The sequence below is a fragment of the Trachemys scripta genome, chromosome 10, assembly GCF_013100865.1.
Source record: "Trachemys scripta elegans isolate TJP31775 chromosome 10, CAS_Tse_1.0, whole genome shotgun sequence".
Lineage (NCBI taxonomy): Eukaryota > Metazoa > Chordata > Testudines > Emydidae > Trachemys > Trachemys scripta.
The window spans coordinates 35,857,710-35,882,637 of record NC_048307.1 but is presented as its reverse complement, the minus strand read 5'-3'; the positions used below and the strand labels follow the sequence as shown (position 1 = coordinate 35,882,637).

At 50.3% G+C, this 24,928-nt stretch overlaps 1 protein-coding gene across 6 annotated transcripts in view; it reads left to right on the top strand.

The window, feature by feature from the left end:
* ABCA3 (ATP binding cassette subfamily A member 3) overlaps positions 1 to 24,928 on the top strand; it is an 85,884-nt gene that overhangs the window by 19,633 nt on the left and 41,323 nt on the right. For 2 of the 6 annotated variants that reach the window (XM_034783245.1, XM_034783239.1), the window contains exons 2-10: positions 723 to 759; positions 2,640 to 2,806; positions 3,501 to 3,593; positions 12,696 to 12,957; positions 15,534 to 15,661; positions 16,229 to 16,394; positions 18,202 to 18,461; positions 19,863 to 19,979; positions 22,870 to 22,990. In XM_034783245.1, coding sequence (XP_034639136.1) covers positions 3,540 to 3,593; positions 12,696 to 12,957; positions 15,534 to 15,661; positions 16,229 to 16,394; positions 18,202 to 18,461; positions 19,863 to 19,979; positions 22,870 to 22,990 — 1,108 coding nt within the window. In that variant the 5' untranslated portion in view covers positions 723 to 759; positions 2,640 to 2,806; positions 3,501 to 3,539. The other 4 variants (XM_034783240.1, XM_034783242.1, XM_034783241.1 and 1 more) reach the window with 4 other exon arrangements.

Genomic DNA, 24,928 nt, shown 5'->3' with positions numbered 1-24,928 from the left:
TACCCGAGAGGAACAATATCAATTGGCAATACAAGAGAGTAAAATCACCACAAGGGTAAAATCACAGCTCATCTCTCACTGGGGGGTGGAGATTTTCTTTTTCCATAAGGAAATTTCTTAGTGCAGTGGCCAAAATAATGGGGAAGTGGTTGGAATGAAAAGTAGAGAGAGAATCTTGCAAGACTAGTTGAAGGACTGAGGTGCAATCCAAGTACTGATCTTTCTCCCACACACCTCCCTTCAGGTCTCTACGTAGCTTCCCACAGTGTTCTTGTCCTCACCTGTAATAGTGAAATAAGATGACTTATTATTAATGCAGTGCTAAGTTTGCAAAACCAAATACTCATAAGCCTGGAAATTCCAGAAGTTAAAGGGTTACCAACTTGAGATCTAATCAATTTTAACATAATGGTAAAAAGTAGCTTTGGGTCTTCCGATTTTTGAGGTTTTACAATCTCTCATTCCCATTATATAAAAAATAGCTTTGCTCTGTGAAAGACTCCTAGGAATAGGGGAAGTGGTAAAACTGACTGGACACAAATTGCTAAATACACAACGTAAAGACTCTTCCCTCCCCCCCCCCCCCCCATTTATTTCAGTTCTAGGAATCATAGGATTTGTCTGAAACAATGGTGGGTAAAACATGTGAACAGAAGTATGTTTTTAAGATGATGCTGTCTCTTTAAAGTTTTTTTGCATTTTTAATTCATTCTCTCTCACAGGGTCACTCACCTGGTATATTTCGCTGCCTTACCAAAGGTAATCTTTCCTCTAGTATTGTTTGTGTTTCAATGCCTAGCCTATAAGGACATGCTCAGCATTCCTAGGATTTGCAGTGTGGTATAGGGTGTATTCAGCGTAGTATATAATTATACACAATTATATCTTGTTTTGGAGTTATAGGGCCAGACTTTTAAATGGTGACCTCCCTTTTTGTGCATGCAATTACTATATTAAGTGTAATTTAGGCCACTCAGATGTCTAAGTCTCTGATAGCACCTGCTAATTGGGTGCTGAGATGTCTTATGATCTAAATTGTGCTATGGCTTGATTTCTTCCCTTTGGACTCTTTCTTTATGGTTATTTGTTGTTATAAACAACAATGGCCAGATTTCTTTTTTAAAGGGGCGGAGCACCTGTAGCTCTAGTGACTTCAGCCAGAGCAGGAGTTGCTTAACACTACAAACAGGCCGCTAGAGTTTACAACAGATGCTTTTGTTAGTTTTATAAATCCCAGTAAATATCTTTTGTCTAATGATTTGCTTATGCAAATTGTGTCCCAATAGGAGGTCGAGTTAAGGCTAAGCTAAAAATCAGGCTCATCAAAACTTACACATTTTGCATCTGTGCAGGGCTCTAATGTTATCTGCATCTGATCTGCCATCCGCAAACATGGTCTGTGGATATAAAGCAGATATCCGCAGATTTGCAGGGCTCTAGATATAAAATTTGTATCTGCATCCATCTGCGATCCGTAAACATGGACATCCACCTGGATATCCGCAGAGTTGCAGGGCTCTACTTGACATTATGCTACACATATTTGTTTGTGGGAGCATGGCAGAGTGAACACTGCATGTTTTTCCTACTGTTCTAGTCTTTGTAAGTAAAAGAGAATAGGGGAGGAAAAGGATTTCCCTACTTTTTTCTGGTGGTTTACTCTGTGCATTGGACAGTTCTCTGTCAGGTCAGTTTCACTTTCTCCTCTCCTTTCTAGTCAGTTTTCCCCATTTAGGTGATGTTACTAGGGCTTTGTGAGGCTCTGTCCACTTGGATCCGACTGTTGGGTCAGGGCCGTATATTGTATCCGCCTATGTGAGCCTGATTCTGCTCTCACTAAAGTCACCAACAAATGCACTGCCATTGTCTCCATTAGCAAGTGAGCTGGCTCTGTGGGCAGCTAACAGCTTAGCACAACTTTTTGCTGTGCATATGTATACTCAGTGCTGCATTTTCAGACATTCATGACTGAGTTCAAAACCATTCTCCTCACCACACACGCGCATGCACACGACACACCTTCATGCCCTCCCTCCCCAAACTTAGCCAAGTATGTGCTGCTCATTAAGACCTATTGAGACACCAGAGCCCTGATCTTGCACAGGCAGAACCCAGTTGACTTCACTGGGGCTCTGTGTGGGTGCAGTGATCAGAATAATTTCAGCTGTTTTGAACTTAGCCCTAAGGTGGGGGAAAGAGAGGCTGCTTTTTACAGTGGGGTAGAGGGGTGGGAGGAAGGAGTGTGTGAGCTTGTCCTCTTGTTATTCCACAGCCAAAGGGGTTTTTCTCAAATTTTGCCTGAGGTGAATTTGTATGAGACTGAGCCTGGAAAATGTCAGCCTGAAAGCTGACTGCTTTGGAAAGCTGCCTGTACGTGTGGAAACAGGAGTTTAGAATGAAAACTGTTACCTATTGTGTGGCAGTTGCTGCTGGTGAGACCGCTGTAATGTAACTTACCTAGAGCTTTAAGCATTCAAAGCATTGCACAAATACTGACCTTTAAAGCACCCAGCTCTGCACCTGTTCTCATCTCTTCTTACACCCCATCCCACTCCTTATTGAACGCTCCTGCATTGTTACTGATAATTCTACCTTAGGCTGCATCCAGGCTTCTCCTAACGGTCTTTTGCTCTCTTCAGACATATCTCCTCTACACGTGGAACAGACCTGCCCCCCGGTCCAAGTTCTCCAAGCCTTCTGCTCTGGGAGGTCTAGTGGGGCTAACCTCAGAATGTCTCTCTCGTCTGCTCCTAGTGGTGGTAGTGCTGTCTCCGGTATGGTGGCTGGAGACTGTAAGCTCTTTGAGGCAAGGATCTAGTAATTTATCAACATATCTGATTTAGCTTTGCCTCTGGAAAGGTCTTTGTGTGCCTACGAGTGGGAGTTTTCAAAGTCACCTAAGTGACTTAGGCACCAAGGATCCTGCATTGAAAGTCAATGGGACGTGTGCGCATAATTCACTTAAACACATTTGAAAATCCCAGGCTGTAAAAATAAGACTTCCCCACTCCCTGAAGAGTTGGACCCATTGCTAAAAGAAACTGGGCTAGACCCAAAGCTGTTCCCGTGTGCTGCTGTATGATGTGAAAAGAGCTGGTGGCCCCAGGTGAGTTCTTGATAGTTAAGTTATTTTTGCCTGAGAAGCCCACCATAATTGAGCACCTTACTGGGAATCTAACTAGTGGCCAAAACCAAATGGGCTATAAAGCATGATCTCCTCCCTCTTTCCAAGAAGTAGTTCCTTTGGGCCAGGTTTGAAGTACAGTGGCAGGGTAGAGTTGGGGAAGCTTGCCCTGCTGCTACTTGTGCTGTACAGAGCCTACATCGGATAGGAGAAGGGGCAAGATGGGGTCATCCTAAGAACTAGGTACAAGCAGATCAAACAGAATCAGCAAGAGAAACCTGTGCGTGGGCTCTTCCAATGGCCATCCCCATGATAGATGATCCTGGGTTTCTTTTGTACATTTCACTCACTGCTGACTGCTTTTTTTTTCCCCTAGAGTCCAGGAAAGAGGTGACACTCCCCTTCTGATTGAAGAATGGTCGTGTTAAGGCAGTTTGGGTTGCTTCTCTGGAAGAACTACATTTTGCAGGTACTTTCACACTGGGCTTTCTGTGCGGAGGAGAATAGGTGATTGTGGAGATGAGGCTAAGAGAAGCATGGCTTTAGCTGTCTAATGTACGATGCTTCAAATTAAGTCACTTCTCAAGACCCTCCTGGTATGTCTTCAAGCTCCAGTGAACCTGAGCCATTAGGGCAGGACATCATCGAGAGGAGAACGTCTCTGGGTTCGTTTTCTTCTGGATTTGGCTGAATGTATGCATGAGGAAGGTGGGGTGGTTTTAGTTTTTTGTCATGCCCTTTCCCTTCCCCAATCCTTGTCAGTTAAATCAGGGCGGCCTGTTGATTTTTTGGTTCTTTGCAATCTGCTCTGAATACAGGCCGGGGTACACAATCTACCTGTCAGCTAGTCATCGAATTTGTTAGCTCTGCAAGGCTAAGCCGTGAGACTAGGGCAGCTGGATGCTGGCTTGTTTCTTTCAGCCCTTCAGACACTTCAGATTTGATATTAGTTAGTTTCCAGATGCTGAAATACTGATCAGGGAACACTGTTTTAAATGCCTGATCTCTCAGTTGCTTTTATTTTAGGGTGGGGGGCTCTGTGTTACATCCTGCTTTGCTCCCGAATGCTGTTGTGTGCTCCAGGCAGAGCAGAGCACTGATTGGAAGCTGCTGACCAAACTCACCAGGGACGTATGTGTGTGTGTGTGTATATATATATATTTTTTTTTGTTTGTTTGTTTGTTTTTTTTTTGTGCTGCCCCTTGTGCATGGCCCACGCTCCCAATCCCTATTCTCCACCCTCTCATTGCAACTCTCTCCCACAACCCTGCTGTGTGTGGGCATTGTGGAAGCAGTGTTAGGTGGAGAATGCTGGGGTTGGTTAGGTGAAGGGGTGTTTCCTTCAGTGTCTCTATCCTGATTGAAAGGGCACTGGCTGGGGGAAGTGGCTAATCCATTGATCCTGTAGAAAGATTCATTTCACTAAAAGTCTCCTTGTCGTTGCTCCTGCATCACCTCTTCAAATGGAACGTTCCGATAGAGCTGGTCCACTTGCCCATGGAAAGGCAGTAGAGGGAGCATTAGTCTGTCCACGTCCAGCCATGCTGGTAACTCTGACTGGTTCTTGGCACCGTAATCGTTTGAGCTCATGTTGGGAGAGGAGTGAACGCGGGGCCCAGCTCCACCTCCCCACTATCCAGATAGACCCTGCGGTGGCTGTTGAAAGAGGGAGAGGACCTCCAGCTTTCCACCCACCTGGCCTTGACTACTGCCTGCCTCTTGAGTACGAACGGCTCGGTGCCGGTTCAGTTCTGCCCCTCGCTGCCAAAGCTGCCTGCCTCTTAGGGTTGCGGTGAGGCACTGGACCAGTGGGAGGGGAAGGCAGGTTGGGTTAGATCTGGCTCCATGCAAGCTGCCTGATTCAGCAGCACAGAGCCTGTCTCTTCCTTGATGGAGCACCCCGTCAGCCCAGCTGTGTTTCTACAAACCGGGCAGCAATGAGAAGCATAAGATCCTTCAGGCCGACTGGTGAGCGAAGGGTTAATGGGCCAATCAGACTGCAGCTCAAACAGCGCTTAGCTCCTTTGGCCTCTTGCTGATTTGAGGCCACCTTTCCTGTTCTCCCGTGACTCACCACCCAGACATGCAGAGGCGTGGAGCCTGCCCTTGTAGTGGGGGCGGAATCTGTAGTTTGTTTTTACAATTAAAAACCATGAAAAAGTTGCAGATCAGCACGTGTTTGAAATAATCAGTGCAGTCCTGGTCTGTGACGGGAGCTCCTAGGCACTACGGCAGTGGTCACCAACCAGTTGATGGGAATCGACTGGTCAATCCTTGGGGATCTCCCAGTTGATCACAATCCCCCGTGGCGCAGTGTGGCTACCGCTAAGGCAGACTCCCTGCCTACTCGGCCCCACGCCGCTCCTGGAAGCAGACAGCACAGCCCAGGGGGTAGGGGTGTCCCTGTGCACGCTGCTCCTGCCTGCAAGTACTGGCCCCACAGCTTCCATTGGCTGGGAGAGCTGCAGGGACGGTGCCTGCAGAGAGGAGCCACGTGTGAAGCCACGGGGCCCCCCACCCCAGGGGCCACAGGGCAGCGTTGGCCCCTTCCGGGAGTCACCAGAGATAAGTGCTGCCCGGCGGGAGACCGCACTTCAACCCCCATATCTGAGCTCCCTCCCAGAGTTAGCACCCTGAACCACCTCCTGCACCCCAACTCCCTGGCCCCCTTCCAGAGCCAGCACCCTGAACCACCTCCTGCACCCCAACTCCCTGGCCCCCTTCCAGAGCCAGCACCCTGTATCCACTCCTGCACCCCAACCCTCTGCCCCAGCCCTGACCCCCCTCCCAGAGCCAGCACTCTGCCCCCCCTCCTGCACACCCCAACATTCTGCTACAGCCCGGAGCCCTCTCGTGCACCCAAACTCCCTCCTAGAGCTTGCACCCCTCACCCCCTCCTGCACCCCTCACCCCCTGTGAGGGTGGGGGGAGAGCAAGTGACGGGGGAGGGGCGATGGAGTGGGCAGGGCTTTGGGGAAGGGGCAGGGTAGATCCTGGGTTCCCCTTAGATTCAAAAAGTGATCTTGGGCGTAAAAAGGTTGGAGACCGCTGTACTATGTGGATGCAGCTAGTATCTTACCCTGACTGCCTTACCACATCATGGAGGGCTGGAGTCAGCGGCCTGAATGAGGGGACTTCATTGAATTTGCTTCACTTCCCTCCTCTGTTGTCTGATGTTCTTAGTGCTGGGAGGCAGCGTGGTCTAGTGGGTAGAGCACAGGCCTCTTTATGTAGCTTTGTACTTCAGAGGTTCCTGCAGAATGGGGGACATTGTACTCAAAGCAAACATCTTCAGGGGGTGGGTCACTCCTGTTCCTGGGTTTGTATGTATGTCTTGGATGACTCAGGATATACCTCTCTGGACTTAGTTCCCTCTAATAGGAAACTGGCAGGCCTGGATCAGCCAAAGGGCTTGTTTCTCCCTGGCCTCCCAGTCAGGGAAAGTCACTCTGATTGAAGAAATGAAACTTGCAAGTGATTAGCAGGCCAGTTAAAATGGCTGTTGTGTGAGGGTTAGTTCTGTGTATGGAGCTGGGTCCATGTGACTGGCTTAGCAACTAGACAGCAGTAGCTGAGACCCTCATTACTGCTGAGAGATGGCAGCATCCCCGTAGCCTCCTGAGCTAGTGAGCTCTGTAATAGTACAGTCCTGCAGTGGGCATGTTGGCTTCCGTTTATGGAGCCAGACAATGATTTTGGACAAGGTCCAGGAGGCAATTAGAGGGTTAATACAATGATGATGCCCTGGGAGGCAGCCTGTCTGCCAGGGGAATGTTGTAAAACCATCAGACATTCATAACGCTGACTCTGAGCATGGCCTCTGAAACACTCCTCCATCATGCAGGGCAGATCATACTGGGTGTAACTCCAGGGATGGCAGTACGTTTACCTCAGGGTTGAATTTGGCCCAATTTGGTCAGTTATTTCATTGATTCCCAAACCCCAGGGGGACAGAAAACGACAGGCTGATGCCTGCCAAAGTGAGGCAGCCACCCCTCTGATTGATCTTGTCCCAGGCAGATGTGTATGGGGAATCAAATGTGGGCCAGGTGCATTGGCTGCGGTGAGTGGGGCAGGATTAGCTGTGCTGCCAGTCCCCCAAATGCTACCCCCTTTCAGAGATTGACGTCCCAGGTGAGCCCCCCTCTTTCTAAAAAACCGTATTTCCATGGATGCCTGGGGTCTGGGAGCCCATCCTGGCCGGGTGCCCCACTGCTCTTGGGATATGCTCCGGGCAGCTGGCCCCAGCAGGTCCCAGAGAGCCAGGCTGTACCCCCTCCTCATTTCTGCCACCCTGGAGGCCCCCGAATTGCTCACAGACCTCAGCCTCTTCTGGCCTTGGTGCTGTCCCAGCATGCATGTCCTAGAACCTGCATGGGCAGGGAGGTTCTACCTCCCATGGGGGCTCATCAGCCTCTGGCGGGACAGGCAAGCTGGAATGGGCTCCCCACCCCTCCTGCCCAGGGCAGCCATGCTCCTCCAGCCAGGCAACAATGGCTGGAACTGGAATAGGGGACTTGGCTAGGGAGAGGAATTCTTACTTCATCAATAGTATTTTGAAGAAACAACAAATAATTCATAGCCAGTCAGGTCCTCGCACCCCCCTCCCTTCTTCCCTCCCAGTAACCTTCTTCCCCTCCCCAGGAGTGTGCATCACAGTGTGGGAAGGAAGCATGGTCTTTTTGGCTCTGGAATGGGACACCTGGGCTCAATTCCTGGCTCTGCCACAGATCCCCCACGTGGCCTCGGCCAAGTCACTTAATCTCTTGTCTCCCCATCTGAAGAATGGGGTGATCCTTCCCCACTGTGAGGATAAAATCCGTTAATGTTTGTAAGGTGCTGAAGGTACTATGGGATGGGAGGTAGGGGGGATAATCTCCTGTGGGGGCTGCCTTGTTGCATTCACTCCTGTTTGTTTTTCGTCCTACAATTGCTGATTCCTCCTGGGCCTATAACAATCTATGAAAGGTGATTGTGGGGAGGGACGGGAGTACAAACACACACCCATGAAGAAAGTATCAAGGTTCAACTCCGGTGCATCGATCCTTTCAACAGGGATAGCGAAATGCATCAGTATGAATCTTCTGACAGGAAAACCAAACCCTACTCTGTCCTTGGGTTTAAATTGCAATCCTTCCTAATGTGAATCAATACACTTGTGGGCCAAATTAACTGATTGTTGAAAGCAGCTACACAAATTGCGCACCAGGTTGGAGATGATTTAACAGCTTGGAGGGTGCTCCAGGTGGTGTTCAGGGGTGGGGCTGGGGCACCTGAGCAGATAGTTGCCTGGACAACAAATTGAGTAATAACACCTTCCCTTTATCATTGGATCTCAAAGTACTTCACAAGCCTTTATTAAGCCTCCCCTTACCCCAGTGAAGTATGTGAATAATACTGAACTCTTCTTTAGCACTTTTCATCAGTAGATCTCAGTGCTTTATAAAGGGGGAAACTGAGGCACAGGGAAGTGAATTTGCTCAGGGTCACCCAGCAGCCAGGTGACAGATATGGGACTAGAACCCAGGTCTCCTGAGTCCCAGTGCTCTCTATCCCTGAGGCCATACTCCTCCAGGGGTGAAAGTAACTTACAGGACTTACTGGTACTGCCGGAGTCCTGAGGGGGACGTGGCCTCATCCGGAAGAGGCGTGGCCTCTCAAGATTTAAAGGCCCTGGGGCACCGGCTGTGGCTGGGAGCCCCAGGGCCTCTAAATCAAGCTGGGGCTCCCAGCTGCAAAGGTGGCTGGGAGCCCCTGGGGCTCAAGGGCAAATTAAAGGGCCTGGGGCTCCGGCTGCCACGGAGCTCTGGGCCCTTTAAATCCCCACTGCAGCTCCAACTGCCGGATCTGCGGGCGGAATTTAAAGGGCCCGGAGTTCCTGCGGCTGCAGAGAATCCCGAGCCTTGCCGGGCTGGGGCTGGGATTTAAAGGGCCCGGAGCTCCTGCCGCTGCGGGGAGCTCTGAGCCCTTTAAATCTGTCCCCAGCCCAGCGGCCGGAGTTGCGGGCGGGATTTAAAGGGCTCTGGGCTGCCCGCAGCTGCAGGAGCCCAGAGCCCTTTAAATCCCCGCCGCGGAAGCCAGTGCGGTCCGGCACGGTGTACTGGCTCTTGCCGGTACGCCGTTCTGGACCATACCAGCTTACTTTCACCTCTGTACTCCTCTGAGATGTTCTGCTAATTTTATCAATGTGCAGATAGAGGCAAAGTGACTTGCGTGACGTTCCATAGCAATTTAATGGCACAGCAGGAAATAGAACCTGAAAGTCCTGATTCCCTGTCTTCTAAGCACTGTAAGACATGACACAATGTAATGATGCTGTGCATCGTCACCCCCTTTGTGCCCTTCCTCCCCCTCCCCTTCATTATATTCTAAATGCTGCTGCCAAGATTCTTATCCCCCTCCCCCGATCATCTCATTCCTATACCCCTTTCTCAGGTCTCATCTACACTAGAAAATTAGATCGACCCAGCTGCATTGCTCGGGATGTGAAAAATCCACATCCATGAGCGCTGGAGTTAAGCCGAACTAAGTCCCTGTGAGGTGAGTTTACTATAGTAGCTGGTGAGCCCCTCCCGTTGCTGAAGTGCTACAGTGGTGGTAGTGTTTTAAGTGTAAATGTAGCCTCAGATACCTTTACTGGCTTCCATTCTCCTTCATGTTCAAAGCTCAGCACAACTATTCCCTCCTGTTCCTATCTATACATCAACTCTTCTCTCCTCCTCCTTAGTCTTGCTGTTCCTTTACCCAGTCCCAACTTCACTCCTCCTTTCCCACTGCTCCTCATGCTTAAAGCAGCATCTCTATTGGGAGCCTGATCCAAAGCCCATTGAATGATTCTCACAGACTTCAGAGTGGTAGCCATGTTAGTCTGTATCAGCAAAAAGAACAAGGAGTACTTGTGGCATCTTAGAGACTAACACATTTATTTAAGCATGAGCTTTCGTGGGCTAAAACCCACTTCATCGGATGCATGCAGTGGAAAACTCTGCCAACTCTGTCCACATACCTATTCAGTGGACACCATCATAGGACCTAATCACATCAGCCTCACTATCAGAGGCTCGTTCACCTAAACATCTACCAATGTGATATACGCCATCATGTGCCATGTACATTGGCCAAACCGGACAGTCTTTACGCAAAAGAATAAATGGACACAAATCAGACGTCAAGAATTATAACATTCAAAAACTAGTCGGAGAACACTTCGACCTCCCTGGTCACTCAATTACAGACCTCAAAGTCGCAATACTCCAACAAAAAAACTTCAAAAACAGACTCCAATGAGAAACTGCAGAATTGGAATTAATTTGCAAACTGGACACCATTCAATTAGGCTTGAATAAGGACTGGGAGTGGATGGGTCATTACACAAAGTAAAAACTATTTCCCCATGCTAATTTCCCCCCTACTGTTACTCACACCCTCTTGTCAACTGTTGGAAATGCATCCTGATTATCACTACAAAAGTTTTTTTTTCCTCTTGCTGATAATAGCCCACCTTAATTGATTACTCTCGTTACAGCTGGTATGGCAACACCCATTTTTTCATGTTCTCTGTGTATACATATCTTCTTACTGTATTTTCCACTGCATGCATCGATGAAGTGGGTTTTAGCCCATGAAAGCTTATGCTCAAATAAATTTGTTGGTCTCTAAGGTGCCACAAGTACTCCTCGTTCTTTTCACTGACTTCAATTGGCCTGGGATGAAGGCCTTAATGAGGTGATGTGGTCTGGTGGATTGAGCATGGAACTGGGCCTGTGAGCCAAGAACTCTACACTTAATCCAGCTCTGTCACTGATTTACTGAGTGACCTTGGGCAAGTCACTTCATCACTCTGTGCCTCAGTTTCCCTATCTGTAAAATGAGGATGATGATACTTTGCTGCCTCCTGGGATGGCTGTAGAGGGTAATGTTTGTATGGCCTTGGGAATCATAAAGCGATAGACACGGTAAGTACAAGTATTGACACTTGTCAGTGGGGCATTCCATGTACACAGGGAAACTTTGTGGCTGGAATAACACCCTACTTAGCTTGTTGTGCTTTACTGCCTCGTGCCTCCCGACTATAAACTCTTTGGGTATGACTGCACTTAAGGTTTTAATGCCAATGTATTTGTTAGTTACCATGTCTGAACATTCTACGCGCTTCTGTTCCGGGATGAAGCCCTAGGTATATCACAAACCTTTGTGGCCAGGGACGTGGAGTGTCTAGACTAGCATGTGTTAACACGAGCTAAATGTCAGCTCAGTTAACTTGATATTAAAACTCCAGTGTAGGCAAACTTCTGAGGCAGAGGCTTTGGACTCGGACGCATTCTCCCTACTGTGTGGAGTGCATGCAGCACCTCTAGTTCTATGTAATAATGTTGTTGCAGCCAGGGTTTGAGTGGTTGACAGCTAAGTGGCTTTAACCATTATAGATGTGGTGGGATTGGCTGTCATGCTTGGAGCTGCTGTAGGGTTATACTATAAACTGTCCAGTATTTACATATAAAACCAAACAAGAGGTGACTTTGCAGACGTACTGTCAGATTCTAGTGCTGCCGAATAGCCCCACAGCTGGGCATGCTCCGTGCTGGTCAGATTCCCTCTATCCTTGATGCCCTGCTGTAATCTGGAGCTATTCAACTTTGTGCTGTGAACCTGTCAGATCTCATCAGCTAATCAGACTGGGTGCTTTGATGGGTGGCCTCCAGGGAATTGCTGAGGAGCTGCCAGAAGTGGTATTGGTGACTTCCTTGGAGGTGCTCCTTTCCCAGGAGTCAGAGCTGTGCTGCTTATAAAGACCTCTTTTTGCTGGAGGAGGAGAATTTACCTTACTATGCTCTGGCTTAACTCCAGCTCCGCTTGCCCCATTCTTCTCCCTTTCCATTTGAATGCATTATTGTTCTTCACTCCCAGCCCTGAGGTATTGGGTAATGCTGCTGTGCGCTGTTAAACAGCTGCTGTCCTTCATCCCAGGGGTGATCAATCACCAAGCATCCCTTTCCATCCTTGCAAGAATGCTGTGGTGTAATTTGATGTCTGTGTAGTGCCCAGAGATGGCCAGGAGAGCCCTGTATTTCCTGTTTGTTTCTTGCATGCAATTGCCCTTACCTCTAGGAAGGGTTATCTGTGCACAGCAAGAGGTGAAGAGGGTGGAGAATGACATGTCATGAGTTGAGTGCTCCTGCATCCATCAGGACTTTACATCAAAACCTTGCTAGCTGACAATGGCTAAGCTGCAAAACTGGCTTGATTCACTATTCACTCCACAGACCTTTTTGGCTTGTTCACCCTGTGCTTCGTGCCACAAAACCCAGATGACAAGATCTTGGAGGCTGGGACCATCTCTTCCCTTTGCCTGTACAGCATCTAGCACAATTGGGTCTTGGCTTCATTGGGGGTCCCTTTGCCAATGTGATGCAAATAATGGTCACCGCTTTTGCCTTTGGCTATGACTACAGTGAAATGCAGTGAACTCACTATGTGTAGTACCGGCGTGTGAGAGCTGTAATTTCCTTCCAAGTGCTAAATTGATCCCATGCCTGCCAGTCTAACCAGTTTTCCCTTATTTCTTCCGCAGAAGCGACAGATTTTGGTAACGGTCATAGAAATCTGCTTGCCATTGCTATTTGCTGCAATCCTCATTGCGCTCCGCCACCGAGTGCATTCGATCAGTCACCCCAATGCCACCATCTACCCCAGCCAGTCAGTGGATGAGCTGCCATGGTTTTTCCATCACCGGAAGCTCAGCCCCTGGGAGCTGGCTTATGTCCCCTCCAATGTCACTGCTGTGAAGAGCATCGCGGAGGCAGTGGAAAAGGCGTTGCACATCAATATCAAAGGTTAGAATGGGCTGGGGGTTCCTGGAGGGGAGGGAGGTCTTTTAAGTGTAGAAACTGGTGTGTACATGTGTGCAGGCACGCGTTTCATATGGCCTTATTCAGAAAAGCACTTAAGCACATTTGCTTCACTGAAGAGAGATGGGATTATCTTAAGTGCTTTTAAAGCTAAGCATGTGCTTAAGTGCTTTGCTAAATTGGGATCTGTGGGGAGGCTATTTTAAGTGTCCTGGATTCAGCTTCAGATGGGAATGGATATTTCTCTAAGTTAATCATTTCTAGGGACCAGAGTTCAAAATCTGATGTAGGCACCAGGTGACAGTGATGTGACTGGCTTCATCTTAAGAGCTGAGCCTTCTGCTATTGCAATTAAAGTAGTCACTTAAAAATCAGACTTCTGTCTAGAAATTTTCACCTCCTGTCAAAGTAGTACCTGAGAGAGACTAACACAGAGGTGGGCAAACTACGGCCCACAGGACCCTCCTGCCAGGCCCCTGAGCTCCTGGCCTGGGAGGCTAGCCCCCGGCCCCTCCCTTGCTGTTCCCCCTCCCCGCAGCCTCAGTTCACTGTGCTGCCGGCCCAGAGTGCGGCGGGGCTGTGAGCTCTTGCCGGGCCTGACTCAGTGCTCTGTGCTGCGAGGTGGCGTGGCTGGCTCCAGCCAGACGGCACAACTGCCTGTCCTGGCGCTTTGTAGCGCCGCCAGCCACCAGTGCTTCAGGCAGCGCAGTAAGGGGGCAGGGAGTGGGGGGGCGGGTTGGATAGAGGGCAGGGGAGTTCAGGCTGGGGGTGTGGATAGGAGTCGGGGCGGTCAGAGGGCAGTGAACAGGGGGGTTGAATGGGGGCGGAGGTCCTGGGGGGGCAGTCAGGAAGGAGAGGGGCGTTGAATGGGGGCAGGGTTCCCAGGTGGGCAGTCAGGAATGAGAGGAGGGGTTGGATGGGGCGGCGGGGGGCAGTCAGGCGTGGGGTTCCAGAGGCGGTCAGGGGACAGGGAGGGTCAGGGATCCCAGTGTGGCTGTCAGGGAATGGGGGGATTGGATTGGGCAGGATGTCCAGGGGGGCTGTCAGGGGGCGAGACGCAGGGGGGTCAAATAGGGGGCGGGGGCCGGGCCATGTCTGGCTGGTTGGGGAGGCACAGCCTCCCCTAAATGGCCCTCCATACATTTTCGGAAACCCGATGTGGCCCTCGGGCCAAAAAGTTTGCCCACCCCTGGGCTAACAGAACGAGATTAGAAAAACTAGCAATCTCCTTTATGCTGCTTGTTTGTTTTGTGCATTTGACACAAATGTCAACTCAGTTTCGCTGGTTTCCCTCTATGATAGGGAGAGCCAGTTGAAAAAATTTTCTGTTGGAAAATGCTGATTCAGCTAAATGGAAATGTTTTGCGGGAACATTTCACTTTTGTCAAAATTTTCAATGGGAAATTATGGAACTACTTCATTTTCACTCCTGTGTTCTGTTGTGAAATGTTCTGACCTTATTGGAATATTTTGTTGTTGTTGTCTTCTTGAATGTTTCTGAAATATTTTGGAAGTTTCATTTTGCGGAACTTTTTTTTTTTTTTCATTCCAATTTGGAAAATAAGCGAATGTTGGAATTTCCCACAGAATGGAAATTCCCTTTTCCATCAGCTCTAATGATCTGTATCTCCCTGTAGTTTGCATGGGTCTTTCACCCAGCACTGGAGGAAAAAAGCTTTACAAATAGGGAAATGGGGTTTTGCAACTATAAGAATTGTCAGGGGGATTTGAGGCTGGATCCCGAAATTGCTTCTTAGCTCACTTTTCATATTGCTTAGGCTTCCAAGTCGGCAGGATCCCTTTAACAACATAAACTCGATGGGATCGGTACCAGACCTTCCACCTTAGCCAACGTTTGATTTGTTCTGGTTTTGAGTTAGTTTAATGCCAGTAAAAGGTGCCAGATTCCACCCAGATGAGTGAAGTTCCCTGGGTAGCTACACACTAGCTACAGCTTGGCAGCAGCAATGCAAGGTTCCCCACTCCCTACCCTGGCTGAATCTTGTTGGAGGAGAGCCCCTCTAGCACTAGAAGAGCTGTCCCAGACCAGAATTGCATTGTCATTTGATGGGTTTGGTGAGCCAGCTCTGGGGAGGGTCCTGACATTGCTGGCCACAGAAGGAGGGGCAGAGTTTGTAGAACTGTTAGCGGGAGGCTTGTACAGGCCTTGCCTAAGAAGAGTCTGAGTCTGGCTGGACTTTCAAATGCATGAACCAAACTCTCCTGTTGTTTTTCCTTTAAGTATTTGGGGGCAGGGTGAGCTTCCTCTCTTGTGAAAGGAGAAGAACATAACCCCTTGGTACCAGCAGCTGGAATTCCTGGCATGGGTGGGGACGGGGCATCATACTGGGAGCTTCCTTCAAGTGGGAGACAGAGCCAATGTTGCTGATCAAAGCAGAGCTCTGATGAAATAATCCCGCTACCGCCATGCTACCTAGACAGCCTGTCAGGACTGCAACCCAAAAGCCCTTGGCTTGGAAATGTCCCAGTGCACCCCCTCGCGGTTGCAGAGCCCACCCCCATCACAGGCCACTCACTGCATGGATTTCCCTCCTCTGCAGCTCAAGGGTTCCCCTCGGAGAAGGAGTTTGAGGACTATGTGAAGTTTGATAACCGCTCGGGTAACGTGCTGGCCGCCCTCGTTTTCAAACACTGCTTCAATCAGAGCAAGGACCCCTTGCAGCTGCAGGTAAGTGAATCTGCAGGCCAGGCCCTTTCAGAAGTGGGTGTCCTCCCCCGTCACAAAGGCCAGTGCTCTGAGGAGCTGTGTAGTGACCCCCATGGCTTCCTCACCGTGACATGAGAGGACATCCCAGTTACAATGTTACTGTGCACCAAGCGGCTCTCACTTCAATGTGGGGCTAGCTCTAGAAGCCATGAGCACAGAGAACTCCATGAGCATTTCCTAGTGCTATGGTGGTAGAGGAGAGTACCAAAGTTGCCATAGTGATGGGGGCCATCAAAGTATCCAGATACCTATATGAAAGACAGCACCTCCCTGGCACAGCGCCCCCAATGCTAAACGCATGGTGGGGGGACTGGTATCCCTTCACCTGTCCAGGCCAGAGACAGCAGCCCTGTGGTGATGCTTTTGGGGGAAGACCCCCTAATCGTCCTTTGGGGTGCTCCAAGATGCACCTCCCTTTTCTCCTCTCAAACTGGTGCTCTCTCTCATGCTCTGATTCTCCATTGCCGCCTCCACAATCCCCTAATTTTTTTCTGACTCCAACGCCCTTCTCGTTCTGTTGCCTTGTAGGTTAATTATCAGCTGCGCTTCAAATACAGCCCTAGGAATGCCCCCCGGAGCGAGCAGACAGGCCTGAACCCCAACCTCGACCGTGACTGGCACACCAGCTACCTGTTCCCACTTTTCCAGTTACCAGGCCCCAGAGAAGCCAAGTTCCCTGATGGAGGGACGCCAGGTGAGCAGGATGTCTCTGGGGTTCATGGATTCCAAAGCCAGAAGGGACCATTGTGATCATCTAGACTGAACTGCACAGCACGGGCCAGAAACCTGCCCCAAAACAATTCCCAGAGCAGAACTTTTCGAAAAACATCCCATCTTCATTTAAAAACTGTCAGTGCTGGAGAATCCACCACAACCCTTGGTAAATTACACCAGTGGTTAATTACCCTCATTGTTAACAATTTACGGCTTATTTCCTGTCTGAATTTGTCTAGCTTCAACTTCCAGCCATTGAATCATGCTAGAGCTTTTTCTGCTAGACTGAAGCACCTATTATCAAATATTTGTTCCCCGTGTAGGCACTTAGAGACTGTGATCAAGTCACCCCTTAACCTTCTCTTACTTAAGCTAAGTAGACTCAAGGAGCTCCATCTATCACTATAAGGCAGGTTTTCTAATCCTTTAATCATTCTCATGGCTCTTCTCTGACCCCTCTCCAATTTATTAACATCCTTCTGGAACTGTGGGCCCCAGAACTGGACACAGGATTCCAGCAGTGGTCGCACCCGGGTCTGCTGGGTCCTACTATTCTCCTTCCTCTTGTAGTAAATCCGTGGAGCACACCTGCTGGCAGCTGGTGCAGGTGGGAGTGCTGGCATCACTGGCTCTCGGTTAAAGACTTTGTGGCAGGGATGCTGCCATGCCCTGCAATAGCTGAAACCTATCCAAGGAACAGTCCAAATAAAACACGGGCCCTGCTGTATGGTGCTATATGCACTGTGTTACACACGGAACAATGAGGATGATCAGTCCTAGGGCTAATTATGCTGCTGCTTCTCCTGCTCAAACAGTCTCTGAAGGCCGCATTCTTTCCTAGCATATGCAGCATTACCCCTCATCGCCATGTTCTATACATCTGTTTAGAGCAGAGGTGGGCAAACTTTTTGGCCCGGGGGCCACATCTGGGAATAGAAATTGTATGGTGGGCCGTGAATTCTCACAAAATTGGGGTTGGGGTGCGGGAGGGGTGAGGGGTCCAGCTGGGGGTGCAGGCTATGGGGTGGGGCTGGGGATGAGGAATTTGGGGTATAGGAGGGTGCTCTGGGATGGGATTGAGGGGTTCAGAGGGCAGGAGGGGGATCAGAGCTGGGGCAGGGGGTTGGGGTGAGGGGGAAGGCTCAGGATTGCAGGCTCTGGGCGTCGCTTACCTCAAGCAGCTCCCAGAAGCAGTGGCATGTTCCTTCTCTGGCTCCGGTGCGGCCAGGTGGCTCTCCGCGCTTCCCCATCGGCAGGCACCGCTCTTGCAGCTGCTATTGGAGTGCCAGAGGGGGGCCATGCCACGGCTTCCGGGAGCGATGTGGAGCGGCCCCTGACCCTGCTCCCCAGTTGAAACGCTGCAGGGGGGCCATGCTGTGGCTTCTGGGAGCTGTGCCCGACCCTGCTCCCTGGCTGAAGCGCTGGAGCAGAGCCATGAAGCTGCTTCCACAACCCGCGTGGAGCAGTCCCCGACCCTACTCCCCGGCTGGAGTGCCAGAGCAGGGCAAGCCCTGCTCCCCAGCGGGAGCTCAAGGGCCAGCTTAAAACGGTTGGCAGGCCAGATTCGGCACGTGGGCCATAGTTTGCCCACCCCTGGTTTAGAGTGCTGTGTTTGTACAGCGCCTAGCACCATCAGGTCCTGTTCCATGTCTGGGCGCCCAGTCATTATGCTAATACTAATAATACAGTGCGCACCCATTTGCCAGCGGGAAGCATTCACCTCTCGGGGCAGCCGGCTGTCCCATTCCTGCAGTGCCTCTCACTTGTCACTCTGTGCTTTCGCACAGGTTACATCCGGGAAGGGTTCCTGGCTGTGCAGCATGCCGTTGACAGAGCCATCATTCAATATCATGCCAACGCCTCTGCCACCCGCCTGCTGGAGGGGTTCACCGTGGCCGTCCGGCGCTTCCCCTACCCACCATACGTCAACGACCTCTTCCTCCTGGCCATCCAGAACCAGCTGCCCCTGTTGCTCATGCTGAGCTTCACCTACACCTCGCTCAACATCGTCCGCGCCGTTGTGCATGAGAAGGAGAAAAAGTTGAAGGTAAACGCCAGACAGATGGCCAGGGCACCGGTGGCTTCCTGGCAGGCTGAGATCCTGCTGCGGCAGTGACACCATGTGCTATTGCCAGAGCGCTCATCTGGGGGAGATCAGGACCGTGGCTTCCAAGACAGAATGGCACTTTAGTAGACACCTGCTGTTCCCATGCGGTGGGAGGGGAGTGTATTGGGAAGGTGAGCCGGCAAGGTTACTCTGCTCTGCTGGCCAGCTTGCCCTAGCAGCCTGGCTCTGCACCTTGGAGGAGGCTGCTTGTGTCTGTGCCCCTGGTAGCCAGCTGTGAGAAGAATGTAAGGGGAAATTATGCTGGGCTGGAGTCATGTGGAAAAAGGGAGAGGAAAGGGATAGGGATGCAAGGGAATGGGTGGAAAACCCTATGCAAAAGGAGCATGTCAAAAAATAGCCTTGGAAGAAAAACAAATAATGGCAAGAGCCTTGCTTAGCTTCATGTAGTGCAATCTCCTTGGAAGGAATAAAAAGCCTGTGCTCAATATGGGCTCGGTCTCTAAGCACAGGCACAGATAACTCTGCATTAACTGCTTTGCTTACCCATGCCAGATGCAGAGTTGTAAACAAAATCCCACTTTTGCTAGGCAAGCAGAGGGCAGGAAAGTGGGTTTGTGGAGGGTTAGTGAATTCCAGGGAGGAAGGTAGCTGATCCTGCTGCAGGAATTCAGCTCTGCCGCCTTGCCATGCAGCTTTGTCTGCTTGGCGATACTCTTAGATCTGCTGGCAGTGGCAGGCGGGTCGCTGTCTTGGGTCTGAGTCTGATGCCTAAAGTGTGGCTCTGGGGGGGATGGAAACTGTTGTGGGTTCTGGTGGCTCGGGTGCATAGGGAGGTTTGTTGGGGTGGGGGGTTTTCTTTAAGCGTCGGGGCACAATGCATTGTTTCATATCAAGAGACTGGTGTCTAGGCAACCATGAGCTCAGGTAACTCAGTCATTAGAGCATCAGATTGTTAATCTGAGGGTCCTGGGTTCAGTTCCTCTTTGGTCGGTGAGATTTTTCCTGGGTTATGCAGGAGGTCAGACCAGATAATTGTAATGGTCCCTTCTGGCCTTTATCCTCTGTGAAAATGGATTTGGGTCTCCACCCAATGCTCCTCTTCATGCCACCCCAGCATGACCCCCATGTCATCCAGAGACACTGGCGGTTGTTCAGAGACAGGCTAGGATTTAAAATAGAACTGCGCATGGGTGATAGCTGCACTGTGCTTTCCCACATGGTGCCCAGTTCTAGCACATGGTGCCTGGTTCTCATCAGCTGCCTCTTTCTGTCCCACAATGGAAAATCCGATCAGGGTGCTCTTGGCAGGCAGCTGTTAGCCTGCCAGCGGCTGGCTGCCACGGCACAGGATAATATGCAGCTTGTGTTGGCCTCCCACAGGAATATATGCGCATGATGGGCCTCAGTAACTGGCTGCATTGGAGCGCCTGGTTCCTCATGTTCTTCCTCTTCCTCCTGGTGTCCATATTCTTCGTCACGGTGCTCTTTTGTGTCAAGGTGAGTGTCCTGGCTCAGGCTTCCAAGGTATACGTCAGAACCAGATAATGCAGGAGTGAAATCAGGAAGGCCAAATCACACTTGGAGTTGCAGTTAGCAAGAGATGTTAAGAGTAACAAGAAGGGTTTCTTCAGGTATGTTAGCAACAAGAAGAAAATCAAGGAAAGTGTGGGCCCCTTACTGAATGAGGGAGGCAACCTAGTGACAGAGGATGTGGAAAAAGCTAATGTACTCAATGATTTTTTTTGCCTCTGTCTTCACGCACAAGGTCAGCTCCCAGATTGCTGCACTGGGCAGTACAGCATGGGGAGAAGGTGACCAACCCTCTGTGGAGAAAGAAGTGGTTCAGGACTATTTAGAAAAACTGGACGTGCACAAGTCCATGGGGCCGGATGCGCTGCATCCGAGGGTGCTAAAGGAGTTGGCGGGTGAGATTGCAGAGCCATTAGCCATTATTTTTGAAAACTCATGGCGATCGGGGGAGGTCCCAGATGACTGGAAAAAGGCTAATGTAGTGCCCATCTTTAAAAAAGGGAAGAAGGAGGATCCGGGGAACTACAGGCCAGTCAGCCTCACCTCAGTCCCTGGAAAAATCATGGAGCAGGTCCTCAAGGAATCAATTATGAAACATTTAGAGGAGAGGAAAGTGATCAGGAACAGTCAGCATGGATTCACGAAGGGGAAGTCGTGCCTGACTAACCTAATTGCCTTCTATGATGAGATAACTGGCTCTGTGGATGAGGGGAAAGCAGTGGATGTGTTATTCCTTGACTTTAGCAAAGCTTTTGATACGGTCTCCCACAGTATTCTTGCCACCAAGTTAAAGAAGTTTGGGCTGGATGAATGGACTGTAAGGTGGATAGAAAGCTGGCTAGATCGTCGGGCTCAACGGGTAGTGATCAATGGCTCCATGTCTAGTTGGCAGCCGGTTTCAAGCGGAGTGCCCCAAGGGTCAGTCCTGGGGCCGGTTTTGTTTAATATCTTTATTAATGATCTGGAGGATGGTGTGGACTGCACTCTCAGCAAGTTTGCAGTTGACACTAAACTGGGAGGGGTGGTAGATACCCTGGAAGGTAGGGATCAGATACAGAGGGACCTAGACAAATTAGAGGATTGGGCCAAAAAAAACCTGATGAGATTCAACAAGGACAAGTGCAGAGTCCTGCACTTAGGACAGAAGAATCCCATGCACTGCTACAGACTAGGGACCGAATGGCTAGGTAGCAGTTCTGCTGAAAAGGACCTAGGGGTCACAGTGGACGAGAAGCTGGATATGAGTCAACAGTGTGCTCTTGTTGCCAAGAAGGCTAACGGCATTTTGGGCTGTATAAGTAGGGGCATTGCCAGCAGATCGAGGAACGTGATCGTTCCCCTTTATTCGACATTGGTGAGGCCTCATCTGGAGTACTGTGTCCAGTTTTGGGCCCCACACTACAAGAAGGATGTGGAAAAATTGGAAAGAGTCCAGCAGAGGGCAACAAAAATGATTAGGGGTCTGGAGCACATGACTTATGAGGAGAGGCTGAGGGAACTGGGATTGTTTAGTCTCCAGAAGAGAAGAATGAGGGGGGATTTGATAGCAGCCTTCAACTACCTGAAGGGGGGTTCCAAAGAGGATGGAGCTCAGCTGTTCTCAGTGGTGGCAGATGACAGAACAAGGAGCAGTGGTCTCAAGTTGCAGTGGGGGAGGTCCAGGTTGGATATCAGGAAAAACTATTTCACTAGGAGGGTGGTGAAACACTGGAATGCGTTACCTAGGGAGGTGGTGGAGTCTCCTTCCTTGGAGGTTTTTAAGGCCCGGCTTGACAAAGCCCTGGCTGGGATGATTTAGCTGGGAATTGGTCCTGCTTTGAGCAGGGGGTTGGACTAGATGACCTCTTGGGGTCCCTTCCAACTCTGATATTCTATGATTCTAACCACGCTGGGGATGGCGGTGGGGGAGCTGGTGGCTTTCTCGCGTGGACAGGCATCTGCAGGTGGCTTTAGATTGCAGGGGGAGGGGGTGTCCTAGGCCCTTAGACTCAAAGATGCTGCTGAATTATATTTCCCCACCACTCTCCACTCCTTCGATCCAGACAGCTTTTCTCTTCACTATCCCAAACCAGGGGGAAAGTGGCAGCTAGGGGGTAAGACTTCGAAGTCAATATTGGGGGTCGGGGGGTGCCTGCCTCTTCTCAACGTGGAAGTTCACTTTGCTACTTCAGGCTGGGCCTTTGCTGCACTCAGTTTTGTAAGTGTTTGAATCCCCCTCTGCAGACATCATAGCTTGCTTTTCACACAACCTTGTGGCAAGAAGTTCCACAGGCATCATTGAGGCCAAGAGCTTAGCAGGATTCAGAAAGGGATGGAATGTTCATACGGTTAACAGGAACATCTGGTTATTAAAGGATTAAATCACCCAGGTTTTTGAAGGGATCGGAACCCTCCTGCTTCAGGTTGCATGCAGCCTTAACCAATGAGAGGAAACTTCCCTCATGGGCAGGCTATCCCAGAACTGATGCTGAAGGGTTTCCTGTGCCTTCCGCTGGAGCAGCTGGTGCTGGCCAGTCAGAAACAGGGTGCTGGACTGGCGGGATGACAGGTCTGATCCAGTCTGGCCATTCCAGTGGTCAGCCTACAGGAGTCCTTGGAGTGTCAGGGGCATAAAGGCCACTCTTCGTTAGAGCCTGGTCTACACTGGGATAATCACCGCCCATAACACTCAGTGCAGTGGTACAGACTGTAGGGTAGAAAGCTCTTGGGTATCTTTAACACAGTTTCTTTATCTCTTTTGACCACCGAGCCCATTCTGTGCCGCCATGTGCACCATGAGGATCGCAAGTCTCCGTTCCCAGGCTAGGTGCTGTGTCCGCATGGGTAACAGTACTCATGGCCTGGATTTTGTTTGTAGGTAAGCCAGCAGGGGGCGGTACTCACCAACAGTGACCCAACCCTGGTGTTCACCTTCCTGGCCGTCTTCTCCATCTCCTCCATCTCCTTCAGCTTCATGGTCAGCACCTTCTTCTCCAGAGGTGAGCCCATCCTGTTAACCTTTCATGCTGTTTGTCAGAGAGGGTGCTTTGGCTGTGGAACATGGACACCCATATAGAAATGGCACCGTATCCTCTTCCCGTGTGGATCCTACCTGCCGACTTTACTAAGATCTTCCCATTAGCCTGGCAGAGCCAGCCCAACTCTGGGAGAGTCACCTAGAGTCTGATCTGCCTTGAGAGTGATCAACAGAATGATATACCAAGTGGCAATCAGTTAAACTTTGGAAGACAGGGGGAGCTGCACAGGTGTTACTAAGGGGTTTTGTCCTGCAGAACTTTTATTACCAGTGGGGATGTGTGAGAAGGAAAGAGCCCAGCTTGACTCTCAGATCCTTTGGACCTTGCAGAGCCAACTTGTTACTTACGAACAGAGCAGATTTGCTATAGGAGCCACTGAGAGCCAATAAATACAGAACCCCACAGCTCCATCTTCCTCAGTTTCTCTTCACCACGTGGTGGAAGGGGCAGGGACTGGAGTAGTTTTGACAGCACTCATGAGCTCTGATTGTTCTATGGGGCTAAATATCACAGTGTTGGGCTAGCTCCTCTGAATGCCCCTTGCTCTGTGGGCGCTTCATGGGGAAACAAGGGGTGACATGCCCCTCTTCCCCAGTGAACGGCTGTTGGTTGCGTGTGAGTGGGCAGGGGATTTGACTAGAATTCCTGGCTTCTTCCTGGTATCCTTCCGAATGGAACTTGGATGGCCCCCAGCTAGTGACCAAAGGAATGAAATCCCGCCTCCAACCTAGTGCCTCCAGCTTCAGAGGGCAGCAAGCTGTATTTGTGTAGGACTGTCGTGGCCCATACTTTGAACGCAGACAAGAAGCCAGAGGAGAGTTGTGATGCCTGCACCCTCATATCTAGAGTTTGATGCTCTACCAGCGGAGCCACCTGAAGGTTTGATTGTTGTGGGACCTTTGCCCAGTTGTCCATTTGGCACTGGGCATTGAGTGCGCTGGGGACAGAGGGATGAGCAGTGTGCTGCAAACCCAGCAGAGCAGGTGCATTCCTCCATGTCAATAACTGCAATGGAAATACCTGCTGGTCTCACTTGTCCATTGTTTGGTCTCCTAATGGCTCTTATTCCTGTTGTACAGGGGACAATCCAAGGGGGAGGGTGACCTCTAGCCAGGCTAGAGAAGTTGTTGCTCTGGATTTTTGTGCTGGGTGAGGAATGCAGGCAAATATTCCATCAGCCCCTCCAGCAATTTTCCACAGGAGACTCAGGGAGCAGTTTGTTCTGAAACACAGTAGTAGGGGAAGCTCTTTCCTACGGGGTCAGCATCGTGGCTTGTAAACATCCCTCTTTCTAATGGGAAAGGGCTGTATGTTGAATTGCTGACACTCTTACCACCTGATAAGGGCAGGACTCATCTGGTGGAGGAAGGGTTTGGTCTTTTCCGTCATCCTGGTGTGACTTACAAAACCAAGCCTGCTCTCCTCTGCAGATGTGCGCTGAGCAGTGGCTTCAGTTTGGGAGGCTGCAGGTGTCCTTGGCTGCCGCACTCTGTATGGTAGGATGCTGGGAAAGGCTCCAAAGCATGTTCCCATTACTAGTAGGCTGTGCGTGGGGTGTGCAGTCACTTGGGGGCTGTCTGGTTTGATGCCCAGTAATGGCTGTCAATACACATCCCCATTCAGCATTATTATTAAAAGCTGTGGTGAATGGGAAGTTTATATACCAGACCTTTCCAAAATGGGCCAGTGTATGCATTAAGACCTCACTGAACCTGCTGAACTCTTCACTGCACTGCTTGGAGCGTTCTGGGGCTTGAAATGACATGGTGCAGTCCGATAGTTAGTGCAGGGAGGTTGGGAGACTCTCCTCTAGTCCCAGCTCGGCCATTGACCTACTGTGTGGCCTGGGCCAATCATTCAATCGCTCTGCGCCTGTTTCCCCATCGGCATCATGGAGAT